General features: G+C 47.4%; 1 protein-coding gene across 1 annotated transcript; it reads right to left on the bottom strand.

Annotated features, from left to right (window-relative positions):
• Positions 1 to 587: 587 nt before the first annotated feature.
• LOC142768363 (uncharacterized) lies at positions 588 to 6,244 on the bottom strand. Its single transcript, XM_075870333.1, has 3 exons — positions 6,216 to 6,244; positions 3,270 to 3,825; positions 588 to 2,942 (listed from the first exon to the last, which is right to left on the bottom strand). Exons 1-3 carry the CDS (start codon positions 6,242 to 6,244, stop codon positions 1,968 to 1,970), a joined length of 1,560 nt encoding a protein of 519 aa, XP_075726448.1. The 3' UTR covers positions 588 to 1,967.
• Between the last annotated feature and the right edge of the window lie 6,492 nt (positions 6,245 to 12,736).

Raw genomic sequence — 12,736 nt, 5'->3', positions numbered from 1 at the left:
GCCACGAATACACCTGAACATCACACACACACAAAAGCCCGCAGAACTACAACGCATACATTCAGAGAAATGTGAAATCGCACAAAGCAAAAGTACATATAATCACGACTTTCGGATGCGAACTTGTGACAGCAGAAAATGAAGGTGTATGTTTTATTAGTATTTTCCGTTATCCTATATCACACACGAACTTTTTACAAAAGTTCATTGGCGCTTCTGTGGTCATGTCTCTCGGTCATTGCTGCTGCAGAACGCACGTGAATGGCTGATGACACACCCGACACAAAGAAGTGAATTGCTACCTGATAGCTTGTTCGAGAAAGAGTCTTTGCTATCGTCAAATCTGAGCCTGCATCTGCCATTCGATATATACAAGGTCGTTCTCCTAATGTGCAGTTCTTTAGAGCGAAGCTCTTACGCACATACTGCTGCGTTGAGCGGCGGCGCCTGTTGGCGTCGTCGGCATAACCAATAGAGCGAACAAGGACGAAAGAGAGCGAACGCGGAGTCTGCTGATGTCACTCGCCACTGGCCTCTAACCTCGCCTTCTTCCTCCGTCACGCTCGCTAGCCTCCCCCCCCCCCCCCCCCCGGTAGCAGCTCGCGCGCGTGCAGGGCTGGCACGTGCACTGCGGCTGGCTTCGCTTGTCGTAACGGGGCTCTCGGCATTTCGCTTGGTTCGCGACGCCTGCAATGCACAAAGTGGTATGCGTAACGCTCGAGCACTGGCAATTCGCGTGGAAATATGTAAATAGCTACAACTGCAGATGGCCGAAACTACAGACGCACTTGGCGTTGCCCCAACACGAAAGTGCGCTCAAAATCACCATTAGAGAGCATCGTCACAATTGGTGAATTTCTTGACAGTGCACGCGCCCAGCAGTCCTACGACTCAAGGCTGTGGAAAATGTCCGAGTCGCCACTCTGCTTTGCCTCCTTGTTCTTCATCGAAGCTTGTTTAGACTGCTGGCGTGACTCAATTGCTTTCACATTCCACTGTGGTCTGCGTATGGGTATGCTGCGCGTAGTACGGGGATCTACAATTTCAGGTAACATGCAGTCTCTGTAAAATCTGATTAGTTGTGGAAGCATTCTGAATTTCCAAAAGTCATTATCTCTTTCGATCCGCTGTACGTGGATGCCCTTCGACGTGCAGACGACGAAGTGGCAGAAACTTCTTTTAGTGATATGCAGCTGGCCTTGCACTTGGTAGAAATAGTTATGAGAGCAGCTCAATTTGGATGGTTCGTGTACTTGGCTCCTTTGATTGTACTTTTTAGCTGCCTCGGATGGCTCCATGTCCTTCGCAGTGAATGGGCACTTCACCTCCACGATACCGTCGCTCGCAATTAATCCGTCTGGCGACGCCGCCAAGAATCCGTACTCTGGGTAAACAAATAACCCGCAAGGTTGCACAGCAGTTTCCATTTCTTGCTCGTATAACCGGAGTGCAACACGTTCCTGTTGTCTTCCATGCTCAAGAGCGGCACTGGTGAAATTTTTCTTATAGAGCAGGGTCTTCACGAGCGTGTCACTCGGTGTCCACTCCCTCCTTCGGCATACTGCATAGAAATTCGACGCCATTAGGCGCATGTTTCTTTCAAAATGCCATGTAGGATTATCAGCCTGTCCTCGAGTAGCCTTCTCAATTTCAATCTGCTGTTTCTCATTCACCTGCAGGCTTGCTAAAACAGCCCGTTCTTTCTCGGCATATTGCTCTGGTGGCATGTCTGGCTGCTGGCAATTCGGACCATAATGAAGCATTGAGTCGTTCACCGTAGACTCCTTGCGCTTATGCTGCTGGTGGCCATTTTCTTCAAACAGTTTCCTTCTGAGAGACGCTTTGTTTGCTTTCTGAGCCGTCTTCTTGCTTGCGTAGCGCTTCAAGACGGCTGCGGGGCTCTTGCAGGTTACAGCCTTGGATGTGGTGCAGTGCCACTGTGGCCCCAGCTGAAAGCTGAGCCCAGCTCAATAACAGCGGTGTTCATAAGAGCCCTTTTGACATCTGTTGATCTGTTTACCACCAGATAGTTTGGCTACCAGTGCCATGACTGCCTCGGCAAGATTACTTGTATCATCTGTCACAAGACGGTCAGCTTTTTCGGCAATTATATTGGCAGCGGTAACTATTTTCATTTGTAGCACCTTAGGCATACCATCATAAATGTGGTCACCTTTGGTGCCATCACAGAAGTAGTCTTTGCATGTGTCGTGGCAACCAAAAACATGTTTTAGGCCATTTATGAGGTCACCCGCAAGCTGGCACGTAAGGTCGGCTTTCTGGGCACGCTGCTTTTGTGCAGTACCCTGTACATCTCTAAGAATGTTTGCGTAGTGCTTTATGGCCTTCCGTGCACCATTCTTTAACCGCTTAAATCTAGGGCCACTTAGGAAAGCTGAACTGCCCTTTGTTTCTTTGGCTATGCCATAGAGCCGAGTGGTGTAACATTTCACAACATGGTTTGCACATTCCCTCTTTTTTACAAAGCGCCCGTACTCCACTTTCGTGAGTATCTGATGTAAAACGGACGAATCCCCGTTCCCTATGAATATCCGGTATTCCACACCATGCATTTCCACGCTTCTCTGGAAGCCTTCAACGATAACATCCGACTCCATTGCCCCTGAGCTTTGGTTCCAATTCTTGTAGCGCACATGGTCTTTCTTGCCCTTTCCCGTCCTAGAATAGTGCTCACAGGTACTGCACAGCTTGTTTCGTACTCCTAGGTAGAGGAGCTTCTTCGTGCGTTCTCCTATAATCACAGCGACACCAGAGTTGGCGGAATACCGGTGTCCATGACTGCGGTGTGACCACCCACCATCGACAATCACTGTAATATAGGGGGTTATGCCATCTTCACAGAAAGCCCCAGCTTCTTCCGCGAGTTTTTTTTCTTCTTTTCTGGCTTTTATCATTTGGTCAAAAAGGACGGTTTTCCAGCACTGCAACAAAACAAAAATTACAGCAGATTACAACGTCGAAATTGTTTTCACAATAGCGATGCCGCACTTTGTAATTGCGTCAATGCGCGAGTGAGCGCCTAGACAGGGCGATTACTGGCTCACTTGTAATCCTAACATCTCACGATCAATCGTTTCATTATATACGACGAAATGTTGCAGAGAAATTCTCATCGTGCCGTACTCCCGTTCAAAACGCTTGCCATGCACGTGCCACTGTCGCTTCACGTGAATTTTACTAAAAATAAAGCGCTGTACATCCTCCATCGTCTTCAGAAAGAGAAAATAAATATTTATCAGCTTATTTACCTTTCCCAGGGACTCCTCCCGGCGTAGAAAAGCCCCTTTGCTCATAGCAGGAATTTCCATGACTGCCATTGCTTCCTCGAACTGCGAGTGGCCCGATCCGATACTCATGAATGCCCAAACAGCAGCATCATTGACTCCTACGTTTGCTTTGTCAGTGAGGGACGTTGGTTCTGTGACGGGGTCAGTCGTCAACTTTCTGATTTCCTGACATTCACTGCAGGTAAAAGTGAGCTCCGACCAGAGCCCCACTCTCCGTTCTTTCACGAGTGCAAAACGTCCAGTCAGCTTAGGACAGCTGTGGTCGTCGAGACTACGAACAGCGTTCACGAAATGGGCCAGCGACACAACTCGTCTTCCGGTGATGATCGGCTCCTCTGGCTGAGTTGTGACGCTTGTCTCCAGACTCAGGCCCGGCAGCGACTCCTCGACGATGCCGAAATTGTCCCAGTATTCAGACGTTGCGTCATCCTCTCTGGCAAAACCACTGTCGTCCAAGCATGGCGTACAGGCGGCGCTTTGGCGTTGCGGTCTGTTGCTCTCCGGCGAATTCGCCTTCCTAAAAATTTTACAGGAAAGTACATATATGTGGTTAGTGAGCTAGCACCAGATGCACAGGGATCGTAGCAACTACACTTCCAAAGCTGGCATGAATAATAAGCTGGTGTGGTGAGGGACCGATGCAAAACTCAAAATAAAAGGGATAATTTTCTCAGTCGGGATAATTACTGAAAAGAATTTCTCCCGACAGTCGTCTACTATGGGTTGCTTGAATGTCGATAAAAGGCAAGATAGACGATACAGGTGTTTGTGCTGCCTTCCTTGAACCTAATCAATCAATCAATCAATCAATATATCAATATATAAATTAAATAATTTTGTTTCCAAAAAAGCATATTTACGGTAGAAAAGGGTGGCCGGGATAAAATATGAACCATTATGGATTGACAAGTGCGTCATAGCGTTTTGAGAGGATGGTTGGGCGGATAGGGCATGTGACACGCTGTGTGCGCGCGTGTCCGTTCGCTGTGGGATAAGCGCTCGTGTGTACAGAATCATTTGATTCGGTGCATCTCGCATCTTTTTTTTTTACTTTGAACACAGTCTAGCTTTTATAGAACACTTTCTCAGTTACAGTGCTCAGCTCTCAAGCACGCCGCGTGCTTGCGAAAAAAGCAGCATCAGACAAAAATCCACCACTGCTCAATGCCACCACTGCTCAATGTTCCGCCCGCAAATATGCTGTTCGATCGGACAAGTGCAGGTCAGAAAGATAGACGGAGCACAAGGTCACGATAAATAAAAGGCACCCAAGCAGATAAACACGCAAGCAGGAGCGTTGTGACGTACACACAGCGTGCTGTAGGTCCTGATTCGCCCAGACCTCTCGTCACAGCGCTAAGAAGCACCTACCCTTAGCCTTTTGATACACGGCAGCGACATTTCAGAGACACAAAGAAACAAGGCTTTTTATAGACTCCACACGTCCGTAGATCTTAGCACTTTCTTCTCACGGGCGCGCATTATCTAGAAGTGACTACGTGTCCAGCGTCCTGTACACGCACCTAAAGGCGCTGCAGCGACAAAGTACGGGCTATAGCATTGGACAGTTTTGTTCACCTGAAGCCGTAAAACAGAAGTTCTAACGAATCATCTTTGTACATATATAGCCGCCAAAACTAACATGCCAACATAAAATAGAGCAAAGTATAGCAGTGTAGCTGGCAACGTAAAGCTGATCATAGAAAGAATGTCGCCCACAACGTGACAACTTGCCTTCTGCTTCCTTCCTTCCTTTACGGAGCCCACATTGCGTCTGGGGTACAAAACGAGCTCGCCACCGTATCAAGAATAGGCTTCTATAATGTTTTTTTTTCTTTTCGCTGCTGTAGCTGCGCGCTTTTATTATCAAAAGAAACCACAATAATCGAAATGGTCTTACCTTGAATGGTGTGAAAATGCAGCTGCTGCCCGTGCTCGACATGTCGCGATGGCGGCTCTCTTCCTCTTCCGTGAAGCTCTATCCTTATGATTTGTCATGACTCATGTGAAGCCCGGCAAGGCACTCGTGCTGCAGGTACTCCCACAGGCACTCGCAGCGCACGCTAAGCAAACTCTAAAGAAGCCCTCTATGTGGGCATGGACACCAGAGGATGCGGCAGAAATGCATTCTATCTCTAGTGTCTCACGCTACTACAGCACTGTCGCCTTCCGTGCTGAGCACGCATTTTTGTGTCCGTCTTCATCCTCACTCAGTCCGCCTCCCCCCTCGTCATGCTGCCTCGCACCTTCAGGCTATCATAGTGGCTGTTATTCCACATCTCCAGCCCTCGTGCGAGGCCATCTAGACTATTCAGGTGTTATTGGTGTCGCCTTGGGCACCCCTTCTTCCCATGGAAGCACCTGGTAAAACGCGTTCCTCGCTCACTATTGACGGGGGACTAGCTGGAGGAGAAAGGCGCGTCGCGTTCGCACATTGTTCACTGATAGGCGCGTGGCTAATTTACTTATACGTACGTGGCTTTGGAAGTCTGCCTAGTTAGGAAGCACATGGCGGCAGACACCGGCTGTGTGTGAGAGAGGGTCGGGAGAGGAGGCAGTTGTCGTTACTTATGAAAAAGGGTTTATTGGCGACTGTTGGAACGGTGGTCCTACGAAGAAACACGATCGTGCAAGAGCAACGGTCAAGCAGATGCCGGCGACGATCAGCACGAGCCGAGCGAGCGAAGCCCAGCACCCAGTACCCAAGCGGTGGCAATGTTGCTTGCCAACGATGCTCTTTCTTCTTCACACTTAGGTAAAAGAGAAAAATTTAGCGGACTTTAGTCCCGAGAAGCTCTTGCTTTCTGTCCTCGCAGCTGTCTTGCAGTGTGCGAGAAGTGCACACAAGGCAAACACGACGAGTGGTCAGCGTTCCTTTGTCGTGAAAAGTGCTCTGGGTCGACTTACCCCTCGAAATCCAGACCTGCCTGGCGCATTTGTGCGATACGTCTTTCTAGCGCATTACCCCCGTTTACATGGTCGTGATGCGCCAGTTGTCGCATTCGTATAAACGCTGTGCGTGCCGTGCCGGCTTACGGCGAACTGTCGACGCCCGGCTGTACGCAACCATGCTTTCTTATCGAGGAAAGACGAACTGGACCCCACTGCCAACAACCGTGGAGACGGCGTGCCGCCCTCTTGTTGAATGAAGTTAGTTAGTCGCCCCAGCTGGCAGCCGACTGACTGGCATTTGCCTCGAGCTGTCAGGCTGTAATCAATTTTACACGAATGCCAGAGTAGCCCATCGACTTTGCAAGCGCGTTTCGGAAAGGTGATGCGACGCCGTTTGCAGGACCTCTCGTCTTCTGTACGCCGCAGCTACCATGTGGTGTCGGATTACAGCGAGCGAGTATCGGATTACAGCGACTTGTAGCTGGGCGAGTTGGTTTATGTAAAAGAATTAAAAAAAATAACTCATTAGCTTAGTCGTGCCTCGAGCATGGGAAACAGAAATTCGCACAATTTTCTGCGCGATCAACCACTATAGAAATAGGTACATATTAGCGCGAGCAAAATAACAATGATTTGAGAAAGGAGTGGCAAAAGGCAGGAATATCCCACCTCCCGACATTTCTGCTTCGTCCCACTTCTTTCTCGAGGGTTTTTGTTTTTTTGAGCTAATATTAATTCCTTATAGCGAAAGAGGGACGCACGAAGTTCGCACAACGGGGGGCCACCATTCCCCTCATCGTGATTTACGGCCCGTGAATCGACCGGCACTTGCAAAACTGCCCATTTTCTACGCATTTGTGCAATGCGCCTTCCACTGCTTACATGAATGCGAAGCGCATGTTTCGCACTCATGTAAACGTGTTTTATGCACACCGATGTCACCACACTTTCTTATAAACTTATCCTTTTCAGAAACGTTTCTGTTCTTTTCGAGCTACTAGGCGTAAGTCCAAGATCGGCTATTTCTACTCGTCAGCCTTATGACTCACGCTAACGAGTCAAGGAGCTGCTATCTTGACGCATTGACAGTTCTCCGCACGCCAGACTTCCCAATGACGAATTGTCAGCAGGTGCCGCATGCCCTTGACATTTTTCTCTATTCTTTTTCTCCCCTTCCCCCTCCCCGTGTAGGGTAGCATATAAGCCTTTCCTTTGCCTTTCTCTCTCTCTCTCTCTCCTTCAGGCGAAAGCGTCGGCAAGGTGCCTTGTCGCATGGTGTTGTACACTGGCACTGAAGAAAACCAACAAGTTTCTACTCGACGTTGCAATCCTTAGATTGAGTGGCATAAACCCTCAGTGCATAGGAAATATAGATGGGCTTCACCACTGCCGCTCCCCCACCAGACCTGCTCAGTGGGAGCATAGTCAAAAGTTATCCGCCTTTCTGCCTCCCTGAAGGACCTCACTTGTCGCGGGTGCTTCAAAGCATAAAAAAAAAAAGAGCCCTGGTGCCTCATTGCTGTCCCCGCACCGAAGTACTTTCTTACACCACGCCGTGCATTCAGCAAATTTCATGCCACTTCGCTTCGTTGTTACTGGCTGAAAAATCTGCAAGATTTTCAGGCAGTAGCATGATTTTAGCCAGTTTATGCAGTGAGCAACGGAATAAATATTGCTCGGTTTTGTGGTTTATTGAAACCGATGACGGATATTCACAGCCGACTCCGAGAAAAAAGTTTGCAAGCGCCCGCGTCCCCTTAGAGCGAGTTTGCAGTGATTATGAGGAGCGCCGTCATGGGGTAGTCCAGAACATTGGTGTTCGCGCATTTCGGCGCTATGGAAATGTGCGCTTGTCGTATATAAAGGCGGAAAGCGAACACGCGTCCTCAACTCCTGCCGCATCCATAGTTTTCCCCAGAGTAAATAAATGAAATAAACACGCAGAAAGTACAAAACAGACTTCATCTCATTCCTGTAGGTGTGCCTCGTTTCGTGTTTGTGCTGTTTGTTGTGATGGGTTCATACCAACAAGCGCAGCACGTCTGAAGCTTCGTATATTTCACAATAAAAAAAAAGATATTCACAAATACCTTACCCACGCACGTCTGCTCAGTTCGCTCGTATCGCTCGTCTGTCGTTCGTTTTTCTGCTTTCTTCTGACTGTCGTCGCACAGCCCTCGCTTTTCGCTATAGTCCGTGGGGGGTGAGGAGGGCGACAAAGACGTGCACACATAAAAGAGGGGCTTTCCAAGAATTTGGCTTTTCTTTTCCCGTGAAGACGCTCACCCCATCCTCTCGGAGGATACTGCCCACCTGTTTTCACGCTCTCCCGCGGTACCGCGCAGCCTCATGAGACTCTGAGGGGAGGAAGGCTTACAGATGACGGTGCATGGTTTGAAGTTAGAAAAGACGTTTTTTCCTGAGGCAAAATGTTTTTGCACGCCGGATTCGGGGAGACAGGGAACCTTCAAACTCAGCGCTTTCCTTATTTCTGTTTAGGTGGCGCTAGGGGAAGATTTTCGTTGCAGCAGTAATGCAGAAATGCAGCAGTAATGAAACACGGAGCACTTTGGGGACACAATAAGTACGAGGTAGTACGAGGCATCTGGAAAGGGGTAATGGTGCCGGCGCTCACGTTCTCTAATGCCGTATTATGCTTAAAGTCAGATATCCTGTCGGGGCTGGAGGCTAACCAAAAGGCAGTCGGCAGGTTAGCTCTGGGAGCTCACAGTAAGACTACAAACGAGGCTGTACAAGGCGATATGGGTTGGGCTTCATTTGAGGCGAGGGAAGCACAAAGTAAAATACGGTTTGAGGAGCGACTTAGACATTTAGATGAGAAGAACTGGGCAGCCAGAGTGCACAGATACATGTACCTGAAAAGTGTGGACACCAAATGGCGGAAGAGGACGCGAAAGCTGGCGACTAAATATAACTTGACCGCGGCAAATAAGCAAAGGGGGCCAGTTAAAAAGCAAGTGAGGGAAACAGAGACGCTCATGTGGAAAGAGAGGATGGAAAAGAAGGGATCGCTGGGAATCTACAAGGCAAGCAAACAAGAGATCCGGAAAGAGAACTTTTATGACAACAATAAAGGTAGTGCACTGCTCTTTGAGGCGCGGGCTGGCTGCTTGAGAACTCTAACTTACAGGAGCAAATATTCGTCACAGGATGAGACATGTGTTGGATGTGGCATCACATAGTCATGGAATGCCAAAAGATTCAGCCGGATAGAAATGGGGGGAAGGTCACACTTCCTGAGGCGCTGGGCTTCGCGGTTGATGGAAGCATTAACTGGTCAGCAGTAGGTATTACTAAGCAGCGGCTGGAGTATTGGTGGAGGAAAAGCAGAGAAGTCGATAAAATAACATCCCAGCCAAGAGTAGCGGCTGGGCAAAATTAAAAAGACATCCGAGTTGAGGGACAGAATTTAAACTCGAACTATTAAGGTAGGCTAGATGGCGCATGCCGTCACCCCGATTCAAAGGGGAGGCCTTTAATCATCATCATCATCATCATCATCATCATCATCATCATCGTTGTAGGGATAGGAATAATGTAGATTTCTCAATATTCCTGCAGTTCTTGTGTGCGATTTGTGTGCATAAGTATACCAGGAGACAGTAACTGTTATATTTTAGGCTATGCATGCTTAGATTTCAGCGCTATTTCAAGATAACGATTTTGTTGATGTTTACGGCACGATAAATTAAGACAATTTGCGAGCTTTGTTTCGTATTTCTGCTTGCTTTATTGAAAAACGCTACGTTGAGGAAATAGATCAGGGGTTCTAGTTTATCCACGTGCAAATTCAGCTAACGAACTTCAGTAGTTCTCCGCGAAAATGGGCCACGGTAGGTCTATCTAATGACAATATTGGACAATTTAGATCAATATAATTAAAAAGCGAGCGGGCGTACATAAATAAAATTGAGCACTCAAACGAAAAATGCCATCCTCTATATACACCCAAAAAATGAATTTTCTCTAGCGAATAGGTGCCGGATAGTCCGCATCGACATTTACTAAATTTGGCTATTTTCAAAAGCTAATCAACAATACAGTAAAAGTGCTAGAATAATTTGCTACGTTGAGGAAATAGATAAATATGTCTTAAATGTTCTGCGCAAAGAACAGTGCTGTATCTGGAGCAGATTTTTCAGAAAATGGTCACTGCTGACACACAGTCAGACCAAACCATGTAACTAGCGCTTATTCTTGGCTCTCCCTACCCAAATGCTAAAAGCTTACTTATTTTTAATAGATATGTTTAAAATGTACAAATATTAAGCTTTTCAATGACACATAAGTCAACTATATAGGACAAGAAGAACAGCCGCCACGTCAGTTGGAAAAGTGACAAAAACGATGTGTTCGTGCCGCCGGAGTGAGACCGCCGCCTGAAGAAAGCGCGCTCCTCCGATTTCTAACATCAATGTGAAAAACAGGCACCCAGCCGACAAGACAAAAGCTGGCGCAACGAAGAAACGAACATCAAAAGAAGCTGCGCTCATGCTTCTCCCTCCCTAGAAAGAGCCGCTGCCACGCCGATCAACCTCCTCGGATCTAACAACGAGCGAACTGTAGAAACATCTGTAAAGAAAGGGGCGTGGTGCTGCAGAGTTGCGTCGCGGGGCGCGGAATTAACCTACCGGAAAGATGTAGCCCTTTCCCCCAGACGATAATTATAGCGCGAGAACAAAACGCCGGCACAGAGACAAGAAGGACACGAAATACCTTCTTGTCCTTCTTGTCTCTGTGTCGGCGTTTTGTTCTCGCGCTATAACTATCGTCATGCCATACCAACTAGCCCAAGCTGCCACACTTTCCCCCAGCTTTGGCTGTGCGGCACGCCGACGAAAAGCTTGAAAATTTTTGAGGACACAGAAATAAGCAGTGGAGAGTGGCGATCAGCGAGTGAAGAGTATGTTTTTCGCCAGTGGCCGAAGGCGTGTCCTACAGTAGCAGCGTGTCAGGGGCCGATGTGTTGCCGGCGAAAAAGTTTCGTTAGTGAAGTGCGGTCAAGTGACGACGCCAGAGTTTCCGGCAAGAGAAACCTCGGACGCAGCGGGGCGACAACCGGTGCTGGATTTTTAATGTTTCTTGGCAGAGAGGCATTTAAGGTTATTGTCAAGAACTTTGGACTCGTTTGACGAGCATTTTTGCCTATTGGTTAGTTAATATTGCATTGTAGCGCGTGTTGTTGTTTGGGCCATTGTTTTGCAGATATTAGGGTACCTTGTGAGAATTGTCGTATTGTATTTGATAACTGCCGAGTGTACACGTTTGTTTGTAGTTTGTTCTGTTTTATCGGATATACATTTTTAGTTTTGCCACAGCCTGCGTTAGCTGGTGCACCAAAAGGACCAACACTTAATTTCCCACGCTTTCGGGCTGCATTTGGGGGGGGGGGGGGGTGATACGTCAGCTTTTGGAACCATCCCGGTGATTGCCTCCCTATCAACAGGAGAAGTGACATTTATACACATGTAAAATTGAACTTATTCGAGAAAAAATGCCCCCACCCTCCACTGGCTACGCCACTGGTTGAAGATCTAGCAATAGGAAAGATTCACCCTATTAGTGTCGAGCCTGACTAAGTGTAGATCCGGGCAGCCTTCTTTGTTGCCGTTTGACTTTCTCTTTGCGTCCTCCTTTTTTCTTGTTTTTTTCTACCAGGTTTTTCCGCGTTATTTCCTCTTTATTTCTATTTTCTTCCCATTTAATTTATCTCACTCTCTTTATTTATAGCTTGATTCCTCTTTCACTATTCATCATGGTTTGTGTTGTCTTTTTTCCCTAGTCATGGGCATAGTAGTCACAGTTTCTTTAGTCAATAACCACACTTCGAAAAATCATCAAAGCACTCGAAGAGGAACGATTCTAGGGACCTTTTTTCTTCTTTTTTTATTTTTAAAATTTATTTTTATGCCGTTTACGAGTGCCTGTCCATCCTGCCGTTTTCTGCTCAAGAATTTATTTCGCTACTGTCTGACAAACAATTAATGCGATTTAGTTCATATCAATGCACGCAGCTTGCGAAGGAATCACGATAACATTAATTATTTCCTTCACCCTACCAGACATCTTTTTTCATTTATATGTGTATCAGAAACCTGGCTTTCCGCTGTCGATTGTGATCTGTATAGCTTTATGTCGAACAAATCGGAGCACTGTCACCGTGCGTCTGACACCCATGGTGGCTCAACCACTTCCATTTATTCTGGCATTAGTTATAGTCGCAGGTTGGATATTTCAATTGCTATTCCACATTGATAATCAGCTTGGATAGAAACTGACCCGCAGGTCGCGGGTTCGTATCCCGGCTGCGGCGGCTGCATTTCCGATGGAGGCGGAAATGAAGGAGGCCCGTGTGCTCAGATTTGGGTGCACGTTAAAGAACCCCAGGTGGTCAAAATTTCCGGAGTCCTCCACTACGGCGTCTCTCATAATCAAATGGTGGTTTTGGGACGTTAAACCCTACATATCAATCAATCAATTCGTAATCTTAAAGATACTTCTCCCGGTGTGTATAA

Source organism: Rhipicephalus microplus, chromosome 8, assembly GCF_043290135.1.
Source record: "Rhipicephalus microplus isolate Deutch F79 chromosome 8, USDA_Rmic, whole genome shotgun sequence".
Classification (NCBI taxonomy): Eukaryota; Metazoa; Arthropoda; class Arachnida; order Ixodida; family Ixodidae; genus Rhipicephalus; species Rhipicephalus microplus.
The sequence above is the reverse complement of the archived record's forward strand: the minus strand, read 5'-3'. Positions and strand labels throughout refer to the sequence as shown.

Coding starts and splice junctions, on each gene's coding strand:
- LOC142768363 (XM_075870333.1), bottom strand. CDS start 6,244: ATGCGCCAGGCAGGTCTGGATTTCGAGGG. Junction 3,826..6,215: donor GCAGGTCTGGATTTCGAGGG/GTAAGTCGACCC, acceptor TAAAATTTTTAG/GAAGGCGAATTCGCCGGAGA. Junction 2,943..3,269: donor GGGAGGAGTCCCTGGGAAAG/GTAAATAAGCTG, acceptor GTTTTGTTGCAG/TGCTGGAAAACCGTCCTTTT.